The 23162-nt window shown below is 32.6% G+C and overlaps 1 protein-coding gene across 3 annotated transcripts in view; it reads right to left on the bottom strand.

Moving 5' to 3' along the window:
- The window catches only part of AsnRS (asparagine--tRNA ligase), a 101894-nt gene that overhangs the window by 5790 nt on the left and 72942 nt on the right, over positions 1-23162 (bottom strand). For all 3 annotated transcript variants that reach the window (XM_075370373.1, XM_075370364.1, XM_075370355.1), the window contains exon 12: positions 20067-20198. In XM_075370373.1, coding sequence (XP_075226488.1) covers positions 20067-20198 — 132 coding nt within the window. The remainder of the gene's footprint in view (positions 1-20066; positions 20199-23162) is intronic.

The following is a 23162-nucleotide window of genomic DNA, read 5'->3' as shown; positions in this document are numbered from 1 at the left end:
TGTTGACATTTGAATTAATTTAATTTTTTTCATCCACCATTTCTGGCTACCGGAAATGGTGGACAAGAGTACCCAAACGTACTTTATCATTTCTGGCTGCACTGAGTGCCTTTTCTGGAACTCCACATCAGTGTCATCAAGAGCATCCCGGAACATATCTACCGTTCAACTGATGCCATCCATGTTACGAGAATACGCTTTAATTTCCAAATTTGTGGTCAGGTTACGTTCAACAAGAGACCTCAACTCTTTAACGTAACGTAAAAGAATCGCCGTGTTATTTGCCATACATTTCAGCCACTTCTTAAGATCTTTACCATCACCAACTTCTTGTTCCCCCTTCTCAATTCGAGAAACCACTCGGGGATATGGAATGCCAACGACGGATCTGGACACCTTTGGATTTCTTCTTCTCTAGAAGCCGCCTGCGATCGGTGGGGGGGTGGAAAGATGTAACCTCTGTTTCCCAGATGTCTTCGGGAGTCCCTGCCCCGCCGCCATTCATCATCAATTTTTATTTAGTCGAATAAAGATCTACTTAAACCTATACCCTCATAGTGACAGTAACTGATAGTAACTCACAGTAACTGATAATTTAGCCAACTATTCGAACACATCAGTATATCTGCAGTGAAGTAATTGTATTAAACCAGATTGCGATAGCCGTCAGAGGGACATTCGTAAATTTTCCACTACCAGAACGTTTGATTTTGTATTATAGCAGACCACAAGAATATGTTCCACAACCACAGGCAGCTTGCTACATGACAATATTAAGAAAATGCCCGTTCATTTCAATTTTTACTTTGATAAGCAAAATGTATCTTTTTCACGGTAAATTTTTAATTTTATTTTTTGTGAATTAAATTTCTAGTAACTTATTTTGTCCCCATTTACCAACGGATATCCAGAAGCAAGGTCCATTTTCTTGCGCTCTGATTTTTGTAATTTAAGTTATATTTTTTATTCGCTTTAAGTTAAAACAGAAATTATACGTGAAAGGACAGCTTTCTATTTCTCAGTGATTTATAAAGAAGTGAAAAAGCTGTACCAGAACTGCGTTCTGGCACCAGTGCACCCCTGAATATCGTACTGTGTGTATCAACATTTAGACAGTGACAAGTACACATTTATGCCAAAAGAGTAGTTGAAAATATCAGGCGATTCAAAAAGGATTCACAACTTTAAAAGCATATAAAAGTTTATTGAGATAACTTACAGATTCGGTTGAGGTCTCATTTCATAGAAATACACATCAAGTTTGTCATCCAACGTTCACTTTGATTTGATATAGCTTCCATTTGTAATGCAATATACATCCCACCTGAAGTCGATTTCATTCCAGACTGTGGCCTGGAAGTCGGGCGTTACCTCTGCAACTATGGCTTTAATTCGAAGGCTTGGCTCAACAAGGTTAGCAGGCAAAGGTGGTACATCATTAATGAAACCCCTCAAGAAAAAAACGGGCAAACAATTGTTTTTGCAGGATACTTCCACACTGTAAGTGAGGACAAGCAATTGGTTTTTGGGCCTCTTTTCAACTTTCAACTAAATTTTTTTTGGGGGGTGATAAGAATTCACTAACACTTTTACACTGAAAATTTTTTTTTGTGAAAAGCAATGTTTTTTTGAAAAATTTTTTACTGAAAAAAATGTCACCCAAAGAACAAAATTTAATCATAAACGTAGGTAAATAAAAGTAAAGTTAACTGTAATATTTAGCGATATCACAATATGGCTAATTGCTGAAATGCCTGCTACATAAAGCCGAACGTTCAGAAATACAGCTGTTACAGAAATACATAAAATTAATGGAGGATAAAATATGACCAAGAAGAACTGTAATGTCAACGAGTAGAAGACATAAACCAATTACGCATGAAGTAAAAGAATATAATCAAAAATAATTAGATAGAAGAAACCTACCTACCTAATTGATATGACAGAGGGTTATGAGGGGTGGAAAAAGCTGACAACAAATTTGTAATACTTTCCTGACAGTGATAGTCAAATATTATGGTTATTAAATTCAAAAACGAAATTATTGATTTTAAATATATAGAAACACTTAATGGATTTCTAAAAAAAACAAAGGCTTAGGCTAGCTAATAAGTTATCTGACAAGCATATATTTTATAGAAAGCACATAAATATTTTTGAAAAATTTTTAAAAGGAAAAGTACGTAGATGGTAACATCTTTGGCTACTTAAGTAATAATTCTCAATGGTTATTTATTGCACTTTAATTTTTTAATTTTTTTTTTTTTTTGTATTATGATTCAAGATAAGCAATGCATATATTTTAAGAAGAAAAATAAGGTGTATGAAATTATAGATGAAAAAATATCAGACCCAGGCCAGGAACTAAACCTAAGACTGGTTGATTTACAAACCGATTTAACAGATCATTTAACAAATTTTGTAAACAAATTGTTCAACAAATTTTGTTTTTTATGAACTCATATTCTCCTTATAACGGTAGGGATTTTAAAACAAGTTAATCACTTTTCTTGTGCTTCATTTATTTCTTCTCTACTTTTGGAAAAATTAATCCAATTCAATATGCATCACATTAAATATGGATCAAAAAATTAAATACTTAATTTTAACATTTTTTAGTAAAAGTTAATATAGCAGAGTTTAATGTACTATAGCCAACCCACCGGGTTGGTCTAGTGGTAAACGCGTCTTCCCAAATCAGCTGATTTGGAAGTCGAGAGTTACAGCGATCAAGTCCTAGTAAAGCCAGTTATTTTTACATGGATTTGAATATTAGATCGTGGATACCAGTGTTCTTTGGTGGTTGGGATTCAATTAACCACACATCTCAGGAATGGTCGACCTGAGACTGTATAAGACTACACTTCATTTACACTCATCATCCTCATTCATCTTCTGAAGTAATATCTGAACGGTAATTCCCGGAGGCTAAACAGGAAAAGAAAGAAAATGAACTATAGCCAAAAAAAAGCTAATAGTATATTCATTAATTGTATAGCCAATATATACAATTGAATTTGTTTAAAATAGGTATTACGGATAGATTTTTTTTAAAAAATCTTTTTCGTTATCAAAGATAAGAGATAATCGTTTACAGTCATCTATTCTTCTATAATGATAGAGTAATTTGATATTTTGTATGATGTACTTTATCTAGAAAAATGTATCCAAATTGACATTTAAAATTTTTTTATATAAAAAAATAATCATTTTAAATCGTTATTTAAAAACTTTTTTGGGTATTGATCTAGTCCAAAGTTTTCAATATTTGGAAAAAGTACATCATTAGCGATTATAAAAAGCAAGTAATTAAAGAAGTGTAAGAAGTTAAAAATTAAAATAACAGTAAAACTATTTACAACGGTTTCTGTTTCATAGCAACCGTTCAAAAAGTATGATTAAAAAATAAACATTCATATTCATTATACAATTTTGAAAGTAGAAGACATGAGGACATAATTAGGAGAAATATTGAAAATAAACACAGTTAGTTAACAGTGGATAGAGGTATATAATTATTTTATATTTTGGATACTGGACGTAACATAAGGTAAATTTGAAAATATAGTTGTCTTTATAAATCTATAAAAAAATTCTATCTTTGACATGTTTGTCTCTATTTTTTTATTTAAATTTATTAAATATAATATTTAAATATATTTATATTAAAATTCCCTTAATTTCAGTGTTTAAATTTTTCTTTAGATATTTTAAGTTGTTTTTTTCAGATAATATTTTCATGTTAAATAGATTTTTTTTTTAATATCTTATTTATAGTCGCATCAACAATTAGCAGTCAGCAACTTATCAGTGCAACTGAGCCAGTAAATGTGTAGTTTTGAACAACCTCAGACCGACCGTTCCTGAGGTGTGTGGTTAACTGAAACCCTACAACCAAAGAATACTGGTATCTGGTGTTAAAATTAAACAATTTAATTATTATTTATATATTATTATTTTACATAATAAAATGAGTAAAAGAGTACTTGAATCCAGCCGACCAAATTCAAGACTTTATTGTAAGTAATGTTAGATGTGCATTCTAACAGAGCGAGTTAAAAACGTTAATACAATGTTAGATTTTCATTCTAACGAAGCGAGTCCAAGACTAAAGAAAAATTAAATAAAAAACAAAGGCTTCAACAAAATATTTCTTTGAATAACTGCTATTCCAGGAATACATACCAGTAAATATGCTTACATACACATTCTCCTCCTTCCCCAAATAAAACTTTTGGGGGCTGCAGATTAGCAGGCTCAGATTGTCTTTGTTTAAATGTTTTACAATACATTACATAAACAATAATTACTAAAATTAAATACGATAGTAAAATTCAGAGAGATACTTGATCGTAATAATCGTTTGTTTTCTGACAGACGACAAATTATTCAAATTACTTTTATCTAAATCTAATGTTTTTATGTTCACAGAAAATTCTATGTTGAGCCTCATCAAAATTTAATTCATTATTATCCAAAAATGTTGGATGCCTGCAACTTTCACTTGCATACTGTAGAGGGTTATTTCTATATATAATTTTGCTATTATTAAGATTAATAAGGTATATTCCTCGGAGTGTTTTCGTTATTGTTTCCTCACAATTTAAAATTTTACTTTTTTTCCTTTTGCTGCGGTATCGCCGAAAAATATTGCATCTCTGGTATTTATTTACTTAAAATTTTCATTAACTTCTAAAGAAATATTTACAATTATTTGCATTACTAGATTGAACAATAAGTTTTCACAATTTATTTCTTGATGCGTTATTTCAAACAAACATAAATATTTAGAGTACATTTTATCGCCGCATTTAAACCTATAATTTTTTTTTCCAATTCTAATTTTTGTCATAACAAATTTCTACTTTTGGTGTAATTGTCATATATTGTAATTGTTTTTTAGTGGAACAGAAATCATTTTATATAAATTAAAATCTAATTGTTCTACAATCTGCACCTTAAGAAAATACACTATATCCTTAGAATTAATCTTACAAATAACTTTTAATAAATTTTCGAATTGTCTTATATTTCCTAATCTTGGTTCCGATGACAGTCGGTTATATAATGCGGAAACCTTTTATATTTCATTAAATAACTTTCTAATAACGCTGTGGTGCAGCATTCAAAATTTACAAATGTCATAGAATTATCAATATCCTGAACTAAACTTTAAAAAATATTTAGTCCTAAAAATATTTGGTCGCCCAAACTACAGTAATTCCTTTTCTATTGTGGAATAATTTATTTCAGTATCACTGAGGGTCCAACTTGCATATGCGATGGGTAGATCTGTGCTGTCTTTATGGCTTAACAGTTCCGATAGCAAAATTGTTGGCATCTGTGGTGAGGTTAATAAAATACATTTGAGTATCAGCTCATTTGACAAAATATTTTTACACATTTCAAAACATTTTATATAATATGGGTTCTCAATGTACATTTCACATTCTTTTTTAAACATTTAGTAAGTGATTTTGTTATAGTAACAGAATTTTTTATAAATTTTATATGATACCTAATAAACCTAAAAATCCTTTTTAATTTCTGTTTCATCTAATTGAATTTTGAAATTTGCCTAATCTAACAAAAACTTTTTTTGTTCCTTTGAACTAGTTGAATAAATAAATAATACCTTCAAGATAAACAAGGCAAATTTCATTTTTAATTCCGCATAGTACATTAGTCATAATTTGTTGGAAGGTTGGTGAGCTATTTTTTTAATTCAAATGGCATCCTTAAAAATTCAGTGTCCTGTTTTTGTGGAGAATGCTGTTTTCTCTGTTACTGATCCACCTCTACCTGATGAAATGCTGTGGCGAGTTCCAACGTACTAAACTATTGGGTTTTTCCTACCCAGCTCGTCTAAAATGTTTGTTATATTCGGAAGCGGAAATTTATCATCTATTGTTTATAAATTTAATTCTACAAAATCAATCGCTTATCTAAATTTTTGTTTTCACAAGACGTCAGGTTTTTTCAGTACTATCCAAACTGGAGAGTTCCTGGGCGAATATGAGGATCGAATAATTTTTTTTATATATCTTGAATAAGGTTTCCGGCTTTATTTCTATATTTTTTGGGATAGCGGTAATTTCGCATGTAAACTGGTATCTCATCTGATATACGAATTTTGTTTTATTGGCTCGTAAATGTTAAATTGTTTCCTTCAATGTGAAATACATCTGCAAATATTTTTATAAACTAATATTGCTCCTTTCTCTTCAGAATTCATATGATCGAATTTTATGACGATTCAAATGTCGATAAAATTAATTTTTTCATTCCGCGACTAATCTTATTAAAATTACTACTCTTTATTATTAGCCTAATATTTATAATTTTTATTTATTATTGGTACACAATTATAGTAACTTAACGGTTCTGCTAAAATTGGTTTAATATATTAATTTTTTGTTTACTAACGTGGAATTTATTACTGTACAGTAGGTTACGTTGTCCTTGATCGTAATTATATGTTGTGGTATTTCAAATCCAATTATATTTCTATAAGACAATACATGACTTCACTGTTTTTTACGTTTCCTATGTGAAACCAAATATTTTGCATTGTGCGTACCTGCACTTTGGAACTTATTTTTTTAACAGATGTGCTCTGTTTGCATTTCTTCAACTATATTAAAATAATATATAGGCATTACTATCTTTCTACACGTTAATTTATTATTTACAAAATCTAAACTGATTTTCATTTCCTTCAAATCATCTAGTGCTAATAGCAAATCAAAATTGTTATCAAAATCAAATAAAAATAGTATTTATTAATTACTTATTTATAATAATTATAAATGTATATTTATCAGTTACTTCTTAATGATATTAGAGTAAAAATTCTTCTTTTGACAAATCATGGTCATGGTTACTCGAAAGGGTCTTTACCTAGATACTCTAAAGCCAATAAATATCTTACAAAAGATCTGATACTTCCAGTATCAATTAATATCCTATATCTAGTTCAAGCACCGATGTTATATGACAGTCATTAATTTCCGAATGTAAATTTGTAATTGAAAAACAGTTCCTGAGTTCATTCACTCAAAAAAAAAAAGAATCTGTATCAAATTCTACTGTTTTATTGTTTTTTAAACTAATTTTATTTTGTACATTGAGATTATCTATTTCTCAGGAAAGGTTAGCATATTGTTCCGCTGTTTGATGTAGATTCGTCACTCGTGCGTTACTATTATTTCCTGGCATTTGATATAATTTAGGTTATTTGTAATACTCGTGTGTGTTTCTTGAGTCCTTTTAAACTGAGGTCTGTGGTTCAGGTTGTATTTTGAGAGAGTAGTCGTCTGTTGAAATTTGGTTGTAATTTTTAAACTGCAATCTTACAAAGGAATTGGGATTTCTATAAGGTAATTTCTGGGTATTGAATTTTTTGAAATCTAATTTGATTTGAATTGTTGCGGGATTCGGTATCGGTTAAATCTAAAATTATTTTGGTTTTTGATTGGAGTACATTTTCTTACACATTAATTATTATTGCTATTAAAAACACATTTACTTATTTTAAACTAAAAAACATTCGTTAACATGCTTAAAGCATCTTTAAGTGAACTGCGATTTTAATACGTATAAGTGAACCTACCGGTTCTGCAAACAATTTAATAAAGACTCTTGAAGCTAATTTTCTTAACATATTCCCATACAACATTTGCTATTAGAGGTTCTCTGTTTGAAAATTTAATCATTTTTAGATCTTTTCATAAAAATTAAAAGGTGTTTTGTTCGTTTCTTATTGTAATTTTGCCATTTCTAAATTTAATCTGAAAAAATCATGTTTACCTAAATAAACGTTCAATATAACTTGTCTTTAACTATTTCAACTAATTTTAAAACAGGCGATTGTTCATTCTGAAAATCTGGGTTGCCGTTTACATAAAATCTTGTTGTAGCAAAATAGCAGTAAATTGATTTAATAAAGTCGGATCACCTTAAAATTCAGGGATCACGTCAAAATATTGGCTTTCTCGACATTGTTCTCGTCATTTTGTCCGAATAAGATTTCTTTCACACAAAATTTACACAAATCAAAAGCGACTAATAGTAGAATTCAAATTTTATATTAATATTTTTCTAATTACCATAAAATTATTTTGCGATCATAAACTACTTTTTACTACTTTAATTTTTACTGATTCACACTGATTTAATTTTTTTTTTCACCTTTTAATAAATTTAATTAAAAAAAATATAACACATACAAAAAATAAAATTATTTTGAATAATATGTAGTTATTCATTACACTCCTTAGAATAATATGATTTTATTCTCGTTGTTTGTTGTTTTCACGAACTATGGAAAGTGATGAAAAATGATGTCTATTAACTCCTTGAAGACATCCTACCGACTGCGTCAGTTAAGTTATTTCTTAGCGATGAATATTTAAAAAAAAAAACAAAAGAAACTTACTTTATTATACATATAAAATAATTATTTCACATACATATTCTTTCTATATTATAGTGGATATACCTTCCAAATACAAGACTCTAGTGAACTATGTTAGATGTACACCTAACAGTACGTTTTAAGCAAATGAATAAAATAATGTACATAAGAATGACTTCAACATATTTCTTGGAATTACTACTAATCCAGGAATACATACCAGTATTAAACGCTTGCATTTGCTAAATAATATCTTCTAATGTACATGCGTGCGTGCGTGTGTGTGTTTTATGTGTTTAAAAATATACTTTATACATAACTGTATGCTTTGAAATTAATTTGAAAATTATTCATTGTTATAAATTATGATTACTTAAAAATTAAACTTAACGGTTTAGTTGTTTTTCATAAACATTAGACAATGTTAGGAAATGCGTTGATAAGTGCATTGATGTCAATGGTGGAATCTTCGAACATTTATTGTTAATTAATGCAGTATAAAACACAATATGTATTTTTTAAAAAGAACAGTAGATTAAAAGTATTTTAATTTTTTGAAGGTTTAATTGTACAAAAAATTATTTTTTCTGCTAAGTTTTGTTTTTAATAATAAAAGTTGACTTTTTTTGTTTTTTACAGGTTTTATTACATCAGCTTTCTCATAATTGAATTCTCTACAAGTTTTGGTGACAAAATTTACTCATTTATTACTTTTTATTATTTAATTATTTAACAAAGCTGCACTTAAACTTAAAAAAAGTGTCTTTCATCATCGAATGTTTGTTTTACGCGTTCGTATACTATTCGTGTGAACTACCGTATTCGTGTGAAAACTACACAAATACAGTTCTTGGACCTGGTAGAATATTCGATTTTTTCCAGATAAAAAACATAAAAACTATATCGAGTTTACCCTTATACAAACACCGTAAAATTCATTCAGTTTGACTTCATTGGTCATGTTATATTTGTAAAACCATATTATTTATTATATATTCTTTCTCATTTGTTAATATATATTTTCAATATATATATATATATATATATATATATATATAATATAATATTAATAGTTGAAATGGTATAATATTACACCATGTCATATAACAATTGGTTGTTAGCATTTGAATTCTTAAAACTTGATATCTCGTGATAGATTGAAAAGTTAAATAAACTAATTAATATTATTTACATATTTAATTTTTAAGTAGAATAAATTAATTGATATTCACAATATATTTTTAAAAACAATAATAAATTAAATCAATTTTTAATACTTTACGGGAATATTTATTTTTATTTTATATTATAAATTAATCTTTTTGTTAAACCTAATTTTCGTAACTTTTTTTTCAAACGATAATTATAAACGTATGTGTAATAAAATCTAATTAAGATGCAGTATGAAAATTTAAAATACCATTGAATCTTTTACATCCTAAAGATAAAATTGAAATAAAATATGATAAAATTTTTGTATCTATGATAACGGAATATTAAACTTTCATGTATTTTTATGATTTATTTTCAGGGAGTTGTATCAACAGAGACGAAACGCCGGAGAATTCAGCGAGTTCTATCATCCCAACCCCCATAGGGGAAGACACCCAACTTGTGACGATTGCAGTTGCCACCCCCTCCCCGTTCTTAGCCCTGATGGGCTTTAACACAGGAGTCGTCTTATAGACCATCAACTGATTACACCTCACAGTAATACGCCAGGCCTCGGTTGGGATGCCACCGATGTAAATACCTCGGTATACATTTACATCGGTGATTTTTAACTCGGCTTTTGCCTTTGCTGCAGGCCTCATACAGACATCTTGAATGTCCTACATCGTTGCCCTCTAAACTAGCTAACCGAGTTCGCGGAAGCACGAACTAGCCTAGTTCTATATTTTACAGAGCCAATTTGTAAATGTCGCTTAGATCGAGGCAATAGTATTAATAACATACCAGCAGCAATGTTGTGCTCACAACAACGGAATTTACTCCTAGCTTTCTTAGTGAACTCATTTTTAGTTCATACTCCAGACTTAGGAATAGTTGCTCCGGTCTGGTCTACAAGGGAGAGGTGGACAGACTGCCTACTCCCACTCAGCTCCATCGCAGAGTCCCGTGACATTTACTTCATTTAATACTATCAAGATGTGCGCGCAGTCACCATTCCAACCCCGTAGGGAAAGCGCCTTGTGACGCTTCCGGTCGACACAGCCACCCGCATTCATAGCCATCCCGCCAACAGTGGTTTGCTCGTTTAAAATGCCCTTGTCGAAATGACGCTATGCCACGGCTGAATGGCCACACACAACCGGTAGCACAGTCGCTGCTCCACCGACAGCTTACAATCAGATTTTAACGCGAATTCTATCAGCGGAGATGAAATGCCGCAGAAGGGAGTGGTGATCAGCGGGTTCTGTCAGCGGAGATGAAACGTCGCGGAACGGGGTGGAGAGTCGACGGGATGGAGATATTACACATCCGACGAGTGCCAGGAGGGTAGCTAAGTGGGAGCCCTTGAGTGGAATATCGGGAGAGGGGAACTCTGCCGAACGGGATAGAATTTCATTGGGATGAGGGATGTACACATCCGACGGACGCCAGGATGGCCGCTGGGTGGAAGGCGTTGGATATGGTATCGGTCGGGCGCGTTAGAAGTGGTATCGGTCTGGATGCAGATTGGAGGTGAAACTGTCCAGTCAAGGTCACCATACTCAGCCTACGAGGATTTCAACGTACGTAACACATTTATTTGCAATGTATATATTTGCATTTATATTAGATCTAGACATTCTGATTATCTTTACTATTGAATATATCTTTCAATTTTATCTTCAAATATATATTTCTTTAATACAACTTTAAAACCTGGCAACATCATGCTGATGTCCTAATTATATATCATGTCTAATAAAATCTATTTAAGATGCAGATGAAATTTTAAAATACAATTGAATCTTTTATATCCTAAACATAAGATAAAATTGAAATATAATATAAGATAATTTTCGTACCTATGATAACGGAATACTAGGCTTTCGTGCATTTTTATGGTTTATTTTCAGCAGTTGTGTCAGCAGAAAGGAAATGCCGGAGAAAAGAGTTCAGCGAGTTCTATCAGCGAAGAAGAGACGCCGCAGAAGGGAGTGGAGATCAGCGTGTTCTGTAAGCGGAGATGAAACTTCGCGGAACGGAGTGGGTAGTTGTCGGGGTGGAGATGGGTAGTTGTCGGGGTGAAGATACTACACATAACATACAACGGGCGCCAGGAGGGTCGCTGTGTGGGAGACCTTGAGTGAGTGGAATACCGGTCATGGCATGTTGGGTGGAGTATCGGACGGGGCGCGTTGAGTGGGAGACATGCTAGATGAGGGAAGTTAGCTAGATGTGTGGTAGGTAGAGGGAAACGCTGCCGAGCAGGATAGTTTTGTTGGGATGAGGGATGTACACATCCAACGGGCGCCAGGAGGGCCGCTGGGTGGAAGGGCGTTGGGAGTGGTATTAGTCGGGGCGTGTTAGGTGGGGGAAGCGGCTCATCCAACGTGTGCTAGATGCGCGGTAGGTAGAGGGAAACGCTGCCGAACGGGATAGTTTAGTTGGGATCAGGGAGTACACGTCCAACGGGCGCCAGGAGAGCCGCTGGGTGGAAGGGCATCGGGTGTGGTATTATTCGGGGTGTGTTAGGTGGAGTATCGGTCGGGGAGTGTTGGGTGGGGGAAGCGGCTCATTAAAAGTGTGCCAGATGTGCGGTAGGTAGAGGGAAACGCTGCCGAACGGGATAGAGTTTCGTTGGGATGAGGGATGTACACATCCGACGGGCGCCAGGAGGGCCGCTGGGTGGAAGGGCGTCGGATGTGGTATTATTAGAGGTGTGTTAGGTGGGGTATCGGTAGGGGCGTGTTGGGTGGGGGAAGCGGCTCATCCAAGGTGTGCTAGATGTGCGGTTAGTAGAGGGAAACGCTGCCGAATGGGATAGTTTCGTTTGGATGAGGGATGTACACATCCGACGGGCGCCAGGAGGGCCGCTGGGTGGAAGGGCGTCGGGTGTGGTATTATTCGGGGCGTGTTAGGTGGAGTATCGGTAGGGTCGTGTTAGGTGGGGTATCGGTAGGGTCGTGTTAGGTGGGGTATCGGTAGGGTCGTGTTAGGTGGGGTATCGGTAGGGTCGTGTTAGGTGGGGTATCGGTGGGGGCGTGTTAGGTGGGGTATCGGTGGGGGCGTGTTAGGTGGGGTATTGGTGGGGGCGTGTTAGGTGGGGGTATCGGTCGGGGCGTGTTGGGTGGGGTATCGGTCGGGGCGTGTTGGGTGGGGGAAGCGGCTCATCCAAAGTGTGCTAGATGTGCGGTTAGTAGAGGGAAACGCTGCCGAATGGGATATTTTCGTTTGGATGAGAGATGTACACATCCGACGGGCGCCAGGAGGGCCGCTGGGTGGAAGGGCGTCGGGTGTGGTATTATTCGGGTCGTGTTAGGTGGGGTATCGGTAGGGTCGTGTTAGGTGGGGTATCGGTCGGGGCGTGTTGGGTGGGGTATCGGTCGGGGCGTGTTGGGTGGGGGAAGCGACTCATCCAAAGTGTGCTAGATGTGCGGTAGGTAGAGAGAAACACTGCCGAACAGGATAGAGTTTCGCTGGGATGAGGGATGTACACATCCGACAGGACAGGAGGGCCGCTGGGTGGAAGGGCGTCAGGTGTGGTATTATTCGGGGCGTGTTAGGTGGGGTATCGGTGGGGGCGTGTTAGGTGGGGTATCGGTGGGGGCGTGTTAGGTGGGGTATCGGTGGGGGCATGTTAGGTGGGGTATCAGTGGGTACGTGTTAGGTGTGGTATCGGTCGGGGCGTGTTGGGTGGTTGAAGCGGCTCATCCAAAGTGTGCTAGATGTGCGGTAGGTAGAGGGAAACACTGCCGAACAGGATAGAGTTTCGTTGGGATGAGGGATGTACACATCCGACGGGCGCCAGGAGGGCTGCTGGGTGGAAGGGCGTCGGGTGTTGTATCGGTGGGGGCGTGTTAGGTGGGGTATCGGTGGGGGTGTGTTAGGTGGGGTATCGATGGAGGTGTGTTAGGTAGGGTATTGGTCAGGGCGTGTTGGGTGGGGGAAGCGGCTCATCTAAAGTGTGCTAGATGTGCTGTAGGGAGAGGGAAACGCTGACGAACAGGATAGAGTTTCGTTGGGATGAGGGATGTACACATCCAGTGGGCGCCAGGAGGGCTGCTGGGTGGAAGGGCGTTGGGTGTGGTATCGGTAGAGTCGCATTAGGTAGGGTATTGGTCTGGACCAGATTGGTGGCGAAACTAACTGGATTGGTGGAATCAAGGTCACCATACTCAGCCTACAAGGATCTCAAAATTCAATGTACGTAACACTTATTTGCAATTTGAATTTCTGATTATCTTTAATATTGAATATATTTTTCAATCATCTTATCAAAAAATATTTCTATCTATGGTACAACTTCAAAACCTGGCAACATCATGCTGATGCCCTAATTTTACCAAAAACACTTGCTTCAGTTTTAATGTGTGAATTTGGAAATGATGGACAAAGTCTAATTACCTCTAAAAAGCCGTATCCTGTAATGTAGAATAATTATCTTTGGTAAGTGGTTTGTCTGCCATAAGCTACTTTACAAAAAATAAATATTTAGCATATTTTTTTTATTTTCTTCAGTTAAGACTGATTTGTTTTTTAAATATCAACCATCAATTTATGCTTCACACAGAATATCATTAGTGCCTGAAAAACTAAAGCAAGTGATTTTGGAAATATTAATGATACTAATGTACTATTTTCATGAACATGTTGCAAAAGGAAAAATTTAAATGAAAAGTTAAATGTTTAAACGCTTTGCCGTTTTTATTTTAGATATCGATATGTATCTCTATCTATATATGAAATAATAATTTCACATCGGGTGTGAAAAATTACTTCTATATCGTATTCAGTACCATCATATCTAGTTGATAACTAAAAGAAATATATTTAAGAAAATGATTACTTATAACAAAATAATTTTTTTTTATTAGAAGATTCAATTAAAAAATGGTATTTAGTTTATTGAATAAACATAAATAAAAAAGAAACGTTGCAGTTAATTTCGATGGTTTTTAACATTATATATTCGTATATTATTTATTTATATATGTATGAACCCTCGATACATTTAATAAAATAAAACAAAATGTGGACATTAAAAAATATTTTAGTGCAGATAGAAAAAGAACCTAATTTAATAAAATCTCTTTCCATTTTAGTTTTGCTGAAAATTTTGATACGTAAAATATATTTTACACTTAGTTTTTAATTATAGCCTGAAAAAAGAAAAATATTGTAAAAATAATTATTAAAATTTGACTCCTAATAATACTTAATGAATCCAATTTGAACACGTAAAAAAATATTCCTGTTATTAAAAATTGATTTAATTGTAATAGTTTACAATTTTATTTTTTATGAAATATTAAAACTTTGATATCAGGTTTTGAGTATTCAAATGCTAACAAACAATTGTTATATATCAATAGTGTTTTGCTGTAATATTTTCCCTTTACAACTCTTATAAATATATCTATAATTCATATTTATACTGACATAGATGTTATATATCTATATCAACTTTTATATATGTATATATTAGCGAGTTTCAGTAGGAAGAGGAAACGACTTTTGGTCAGGTTATTTTAGAATAATTAACTCAGCGTCAAATAAAGGGCAGGCAGCAGTACGTTTTGTAATGAACAAGAAGATAGGTAAGAGAGCAGAGTGTTTCAAAAAGCTTAACAATAGAATAATTGTAATTAGGATAAAATCAAAACCTAAGCCGACAACGATTATTAACATAATTATTAACATGCCTACAAGTGCTCATAATGATGAGTAGTGTGTATACGAAGAAATTGACGAAGCAATTAAACACATAGAAGGAAATGAAAATTTAATAATAGTTGGAGATTGGAATGCAAGCATTGGAAAAGGCAAGGAATGAAAATATTGTGGATGAATATGGGATGTACAAAAGGACTAAAGGAGGGGACCGACTCATTCAGTTTTGCACGAAGTATAATTTACTAATTGCCAACACCCAGTTTAAAAAACATAATAGAAGAATAACCACTCTTGGAAAAAGCCGGGCGATACTAGAAAGTATCAGATAGATTATATCATAGTTAAGCAAAAACTTAGAAAAAAACTCGTTGACTACAAAGCATATCCAGGAGCAGACATTGATAGCAACAGTAATTTAGTGATAATGAAATGTAGTTTGGGATTTAAAATCCTAACGAAAATGTGTCAGATGAATCGGTGAAATTTAGAGAAGCTTGAGGAAGAGGAGATAAAGATTTTTGAGGAGGACATCACAACAGGTTTGAGTAAAAAAGATGAGGTAGAAAATATAGAAGAATGGGAGAATGTTAAAAAGGAAATTCTTAAATCAGCAAAAGCGAACCTAGGCAGAACAAAGAGAACTGGTAGAAAATCTTGGATATCAGAGGATATATTGCAGCTGATGGATGAATGTAGAAAGTATAAGAATGCTAGTGATGATGGAAGGAACTATCGACAGTTAAGAAATATTATAAACAGGAAGTGCAAATTAGCGAAAGAAAAGTGGAATGAAGAAAAGTGTTCAGATGTAGAAAGAGAAATGATCATCGGTAAAACAGACAACGTGGTGCATAAGTTAAAATCTAATGTGTTAAATAAAGATTGTAAACCAATTTATAATACGAAACAAAAGGTTGATAGGTGGATGGAATATAATGAAGACTTATACGGAGAAAATGAATTAGAAACTGGTGTTATAGAGCAAGAAGAGGAAGGTGAAGAGGATGAAAAGGGAGTTGCAATACTGAGATCTGAATTTAATAGAGCATTAAAACATTTGAATGGAAGAAAAGCTCCTTGAGTAAACCGGATACCGCAGAATTACTGCGCAGTGTAGGTGAGGAAGCGATAAATATATTATACTCATACAAACTGGTGTGCAATATTTACAAAAAAGAGGAAGTTCCATCAGACTTAAAAAAGTGTTATTATCATGATACGAAAGAAAGCAGGAGCAGAAAAATGTAAGAATACAGAAAAATTATCTTAACTACTCACGCATCAAAAATCTAACTAGAATTCTGTAAATAATTGAGAGGAAAGTGGAAGAACTGTTGTCAGAAGACCAATTTGGTTTCAGGAAAAGTACAGGGACAAGAAAGCAATTTTACGCTCAGATTAATAGTAGAAGAAAGATTAAAGAAAAACAATCCGACATATATGGCACGTATAGACTTAGAAAAGGCATTAGTGTAGACTGGAATAAAATGTTAACATTTTAAAACGTTTAGGGATCAAGTATAGCGATAGAACATATGCTAACATTTACAGGAACAAGTGCAACAGTAATAATCAAAAAGCATAAGAAAAAATCAATAATAAAAAAGGGAGTCTGACATTTTTACATCAAACTAGCTGTTAACGATGTTAAAAAACAATTTAGATCCACAGTAACAGTGCAAGATGAAAAGATAAAAATGCTAAGATAAAATTTGCTGATGATAAAGTAACAATTTGCTGGTGATATATTAATTCTAGCCGAGACAGAAAAGATTTCGAAGAAACAGTGAATGGCATGGATGAAGTCCTTTGCAAGAACTACCCCATGAAAAAAAAAGAACAAAATAAAAGTAATGAAATATAATAGAAATAAAGTAGATGGACCACTGAATATAAAAATAGGAAGAGAAAATACTATGGAGGTAGAATTTTGTTATTTGGGAAGTACAATTATTAAAGACAGACAAAGCAGGAGCGATATAAATACAGGGAGCATAGCTTTATATGTAAGTGAAACTTGGACGATCGGAGTATTAAAAGCTTTTGAAATGTGGTGCTTTAGGAGAATGTTAAAAATCAGGTGGGTGGATAAAGTGACAAATGAAGAGGTGTTCGGGCAAATCGATGAAGAGGCATTTGGAAAAATATAGTTAAAAGAAGACACACTTAATAGGCCACATATTACGGCATCCTGGAATAGTCGCTTTGATATTGAAGGAACAGGTAGAAGGGAAAGGGAAAAATTGTGCAGGCAGGCAACGTTTGTTATATGTAAACCATCATTAAATTTTGAGACAAATTGAAAATAAATTTTAATTTTTAGATGATTTTCAATATTATGTACAACTGAAGTATCTCGATGGCTCGTTCGGGGAAACGGATGCGCTGTGCAAGCTGCCTGACGGAGACATCGTGATATTTGGGAGCAAAATATTTTACAATTAAAAAGACTATATACATATATTGATTTGATTATTTATTTTACAATTAAGACTAAATAAATTCAGAATACATTTAAACAATCTTATATCCAACCATCATTGTGATTTATTGATAGAATATGATTAAATTTTGAGTGAACATATGATTTGTTATATCGAATCAAGTCAGATATAATGAATACGTGTAACTCAGCTGTATTTAAATAATGCAGTCTCATTCAGTTTGTGCCATCACCAGGGTAAGATAGTGGTTGTTTGAAAGAATTTAAGTATTTCTATAAGCCACCTAATATGACAAATATCCATTCCGAGATTATAGGGTTCTGCCTATTCCGTGTAAGTCTTTACAAAGAAGACAGGCATTCACTTAATAGAGGCATTAAGACAGGCATTCACTTAAGACAGGCATTCATACATAAGAGGCATCGTTAATCCGATCAGTATAGATTTTAAACAACGTTAACGTAAATGATCGCGTAGGTGGGATGTAAGCCGCCCTCAGACCCGTTGTGCAATTGTCTTTCTTTGCCACTACCTCTCGTGCCAAGTAAAAATTATAACTGGAACTTGACCCTGAGTAATAATTTGAATAGATCTAAAATCCCATTCGGATTGTATAACTGCTTACTAAAAAAAAAATGAAAAAGAATTTTAAAGGCGGTCAATCTGCTGCCCCCTAAGAGAGCGGTTGAAAAATAACCAATGAAAACGCACATCCTTCTATCAAGGTCGGAGACTACATTTAATACGAACTGTCCTTGGAAACTAAATTTAAACCAATTAAATCACACATTCTTCATTCAGCATCACTGATGACAGTTAATGTGCACTGCCCTGGCAGATTACTTCTGCAACTACCCAATCAAAGTAGATAAAAATGAAATCAATGTAATGTAATGTAGCATCGAAATATTCGCCGCACTCAGAGTACTTTGGTAACTGTACAATCACAGTAGGAATGCCGATAAAAATTAAACCAATGAAAACACAGATTCATCATTTAATATCATTGATTACACATACTATGTACCGCCCTCGCAGATTACTTTAGTATCTATTACTTTAGTACCAACGAAAACATTCAATATCGTAGATTACAGATTACACCTAAAATACATGGCTCTCCTAGATTACTTCAGTATCTAATAATAAGAAAGCCGATAAATATTTACCTATCAGCGCTTGCGTTTTGGAGAGTTACTCAATTCTCGCGTGTCGGAAATTTAGCCGCCCACCAAATCCTTATATTTCACGGTTTATACCTTTTTTCACAGTGAGTAACGGAACTTCATAAAAAATCTATACTTTCACATATTTTAAATAAAACACATTAATAGAAATTAAAAGAAAATGTAAATACAGTAAAACATTAATTGCCATTGCTTTATATTTTATTATGTTTTACTGTATTTACATGTTTTACTAGAAACCAATGAAATCACAAAAGATATCATAAGACTTTAAAAATATCTTTTGATATTTTTTGCTTTTCTAGTACTGTTATTTAATAATTTTTCTAGTAAATACAAAATATTTGAATTCAAATTTACTAGAAAAATTATTTTCATTTATAATTCGAGTTATGTACTACAGAATCACTTTCCCATAACTCGAATTGAAACACATATTATGCACTCATGAAATTATGTAACTTTTTTCACTTGTGCATAATATGCTTCTTACAATTCTTGTCACATAATATACTATTCTAGATCAGTATTATTCATATCTTCATGAGTTGTTGATTACTTTGAAATTTACATTTAGAATTGATGTTCCTTCCCCTCTTAGTGAAATACTTGTGGAAAAATTTTTCCATTCTAAAAGTTCTGATTCAAAGCTGATTTTAATACATAAATATACAGGATAGTAAAATGATGTACAGAACATAATATGTGGTAATTTTATGTAAAATACAATGTTTTTGTTTCCAGTCTCTAAGTCAATTATTTTCAGAGATACTGGAAAAACCACAAATTCCAAAAATGCAAAAATTTATACCCAGATCATTGTAAAATTTAACCTAGCGCATGCAACTTTTTAAAAATAAACTAAAAAAATTAATTTTGAATTCTTGAAATAGAGAGAATGAATAAACAAACAATTATAAAAATCAAAAATATTGCAAAATATTGCAATAATATCAAAATATTGCAACCATCATTGGGTGACTTGACATGGGTTGACCCAATGATGTGCGATAATGGTAGTTAGGACATTAACAGACTAGTTTCATAAATATCTACCAAATATAATATTTATCCAGAAATACACTGACTTGAACAAAGGCTTCATATAAGCCTATTATTCACCAAGAAGAATTAGTTTAAGTTGATTTTAATTAATAAAATAAATTTTTTTAACTAATGAATTCTGTAACATACCTGATCAGTATACCAATAATATGGTGTCGGGTCAATACCCTCTCTCTCATAGCCTTTTAAAAGGTTTTCATAATCCCAAATACGCATTGAACCACCAACTATCTCACCCACTCCTGGTAACAGCACATCTACCTAAGATCATTAAAAATAGTGTAAGTTGACAAAATCAGTTTATTATAAACAAAAAAATATGAAGAACACTTTTAATCTACCCAATGCAAACTGTTCAGAATAAATTACCATTCACTGTTCCAAATTACTTCCTACAGAACTAACATTAACCTACTGATCAATTGAGTTTTCACTGATAACTGCAACAGCACATTTTAGTTATAAAAGAAAAACTCAAGATGATAGTAAGAAAAACAGAATAATATTCCCTACTCTAATCTCTATTCAGGGGGAAATATACAGGTTAAAGGATTATCTGTAGATAATCCTTTAACATTATTAGGCATTTATTAGGTCTTATGACCACAGCAACTGATAGACAGAAAATAATTAGTTTTAATAAAGTCTCAATGATTTATCACAAAACTAAACACACTATATGGTATTAACAAATAAATTACATGCTGATCAGTAGTTAACTGTAGCACCAACACTTATAATTTTTACCTGTATTAATTTAATCATCTTGGCAACAGCTTACAACAATACAACACACTTATTACAATTTTAAGAGTCATTACTGAATTTAAGAAAAAAGTGTGGCAATTTGGCGATTATTCATCAAGTAAACTGCCAGAAGCATTATCATTTTAGCACAACTACAGAAAATTTCAGAATGAAATCTGTTGAAAAATTATTACATAACAGAAAATACTTTATGTACACTGTCAAAGTCCTAGGTTGATAGTGTACTATCCTCATAAATGATCCCACTTTTTCATCACCTATTCCTTTCCCTTATCCTTGATCCTTCTACCCCATTTAATGGTTCTATAGGTGCAAGTCTGACCATAATATAGATTTTTCATGCTGAGAATATAGGCCTGAAGAATCACTGCCTTCTTAATGCCTGGGGGAGCAGCTACCTGTGGACACACTGAGGAACTCTGTTTCTAATCCGGTGATAGCACAGTAACCCTAATGGCTGAAGTAACCATTAGGTACAGGCAGGCATCCTACTCCCTCTAATAATCAGTGCATTAATATTAAAATTTTAAATACACATACAGTAACATCAAATAGCATTAGTGGTCTCATTTTCTAAGTACTATACAAGGTCTTCAATAAATAGTAACTTTTTCAACTCAGAAACAGAAAGCACTTAATCAAAAATGAAAGGGGAAAAGAAAGGAGTTAAAGGAGGGTTAATTTCTTGCCATTCCTTGCTGACCATCGTGAATTATGTTTTGTTTTTCTAGTAACAAAGAATTCTAAAATAAATCATGACTCAAAACAAATATATTTCTAACATTTATTCTCATCATGTAATGTGATCTTGAAAGAAAATATAGTGAATATTTTGGAAACTAATAAAATCCATCATACTGCAACTGACAGTGGTTAAATAATGTTTATTTTGCGTTCTATACAAATGCACTAAATTGTTTTAAATTGCTCTACCATATTAGAATTAATACAATATGCTACAGTATAATACTGTTACATCTAATTCTATTCATTTAAGCATTTTGTAGTTGGTGATTCATGTAGCTCGATAAATCTTTAGTGATTTAGCAAAAGCAAAAGTTAATAGTTCTAATTTTATTTTTTATTTTTAAATATTATTCTCATTACATTACATGAATTTTACTTTACTTACCAATTTTATTCTGGTTTTTCATTTTCAAAGAGACTGAAAGTATACATAGAACACTAATTTCAAACAAGAAAGCAACAGAATAGAATCTGTTAATTTTAAAGTAACACTTTAGCAAAATAAGAATATACAACAAAATAAGAAACAAAAATACAATATTCTATGAAAATTAACAATAACAATAACAATGTTATTACAATGTTTGGAAGTAGGTTCTGTCTTATTTTAAGAGCAACTATTAAACTACACAAATTTAAGATTTACCAGTGTTAGGAATAATGACAACAGACAATATAAAAATTGAATTTGAAGCATCAAATGGCTGGCTTGAATACTTTAAAAACAATAATGGAATACACTGAGGAATTAAATTTGAATGAGGTCAGTGATATTGATACACTAACAGTATTAAAATGGCAGAGTAAATTAATGTCCCTTAATAATAATGAAATACAAATAACATACACAATGATGATGAAATAGGGTTATTTTTTACTGATCTTAAAAATAACCCAAAATTTTTTTGCTTTTTTTTAGCCAAAATCATTTGCTGAGAAAAAGATGAAAAAAAATTAAGCAATTTAGGAGTTGCTTCATTGCATTTGTGAAATTAGATTATATTTTATTAAAAGAATTTTGAATTATCTGATTTAATCTTAATATGTGATTTCTATGCTTAATCTGCTTATACTATAGTGACATCACTTTTTTTAGTTTATGAAGCAATAGCTATTAAGTGGATACCTATTAAAGCAGACTTTTTTTGCTTTACCTTTTTTTTTTATTTACCGAGTACTTTGTATCATTTGCTATTAATTTTATACAAATAAATTTGTTAATTAACACAATGTACATAGTTTTAGGCTCTTTTAATCACACACCAATTTTATGTTGATTTTTTTTGGCAGTATTTGTTAATTGTTATTATTGACAATATTTTTATTTTTATAAATAAATACCCAGTTTTAACTTACTCCTTTTATATAGTCTACATTTAAAAAATTAAATGTATTGTTTTCTGTTTTAATTTTTTTTATAAATCTTTATAACTATTTAATCTTTTAAACATATCTATATATTCTTACTTCATCTGTTTATTGAATACTGCCAAGATATCACTAACATATTTATACCACAATCTCATTTTGTGGGTATTTATAATATCTAGCTTCTATAATATCAGCTTCTACAGAAGCTGCTGAATTCAAATGATAGGAAAAATGGAAAGATTAATTAGAAAAGAACAATTTTCCGTTTAATAAAACAATATTAAAATCACAATTGTACGACAAAATTACATCACATAGAAACTGAAAAACAAAGTAACG

The sequence above is a fragment of the Lycorma delicatula genome, chromosome 1 (genome assembly GCF_047948215.1).
Source record: "Lycorma delicatula isolate Av1 chromosome 1, ASM4794821v1, whole genome shotgun sequence".
Lineage (NCBI taxonomy): Eukaryota > Metazoa > Arthropoda > Insecta > Hemiptera > Fulgoridae > Lycorma > Lycorma delicatula.
Note: the sequence above shows the minus strand (reverse complement) of the source record. Positions and strands in the feature narration are given on the sequence as shown.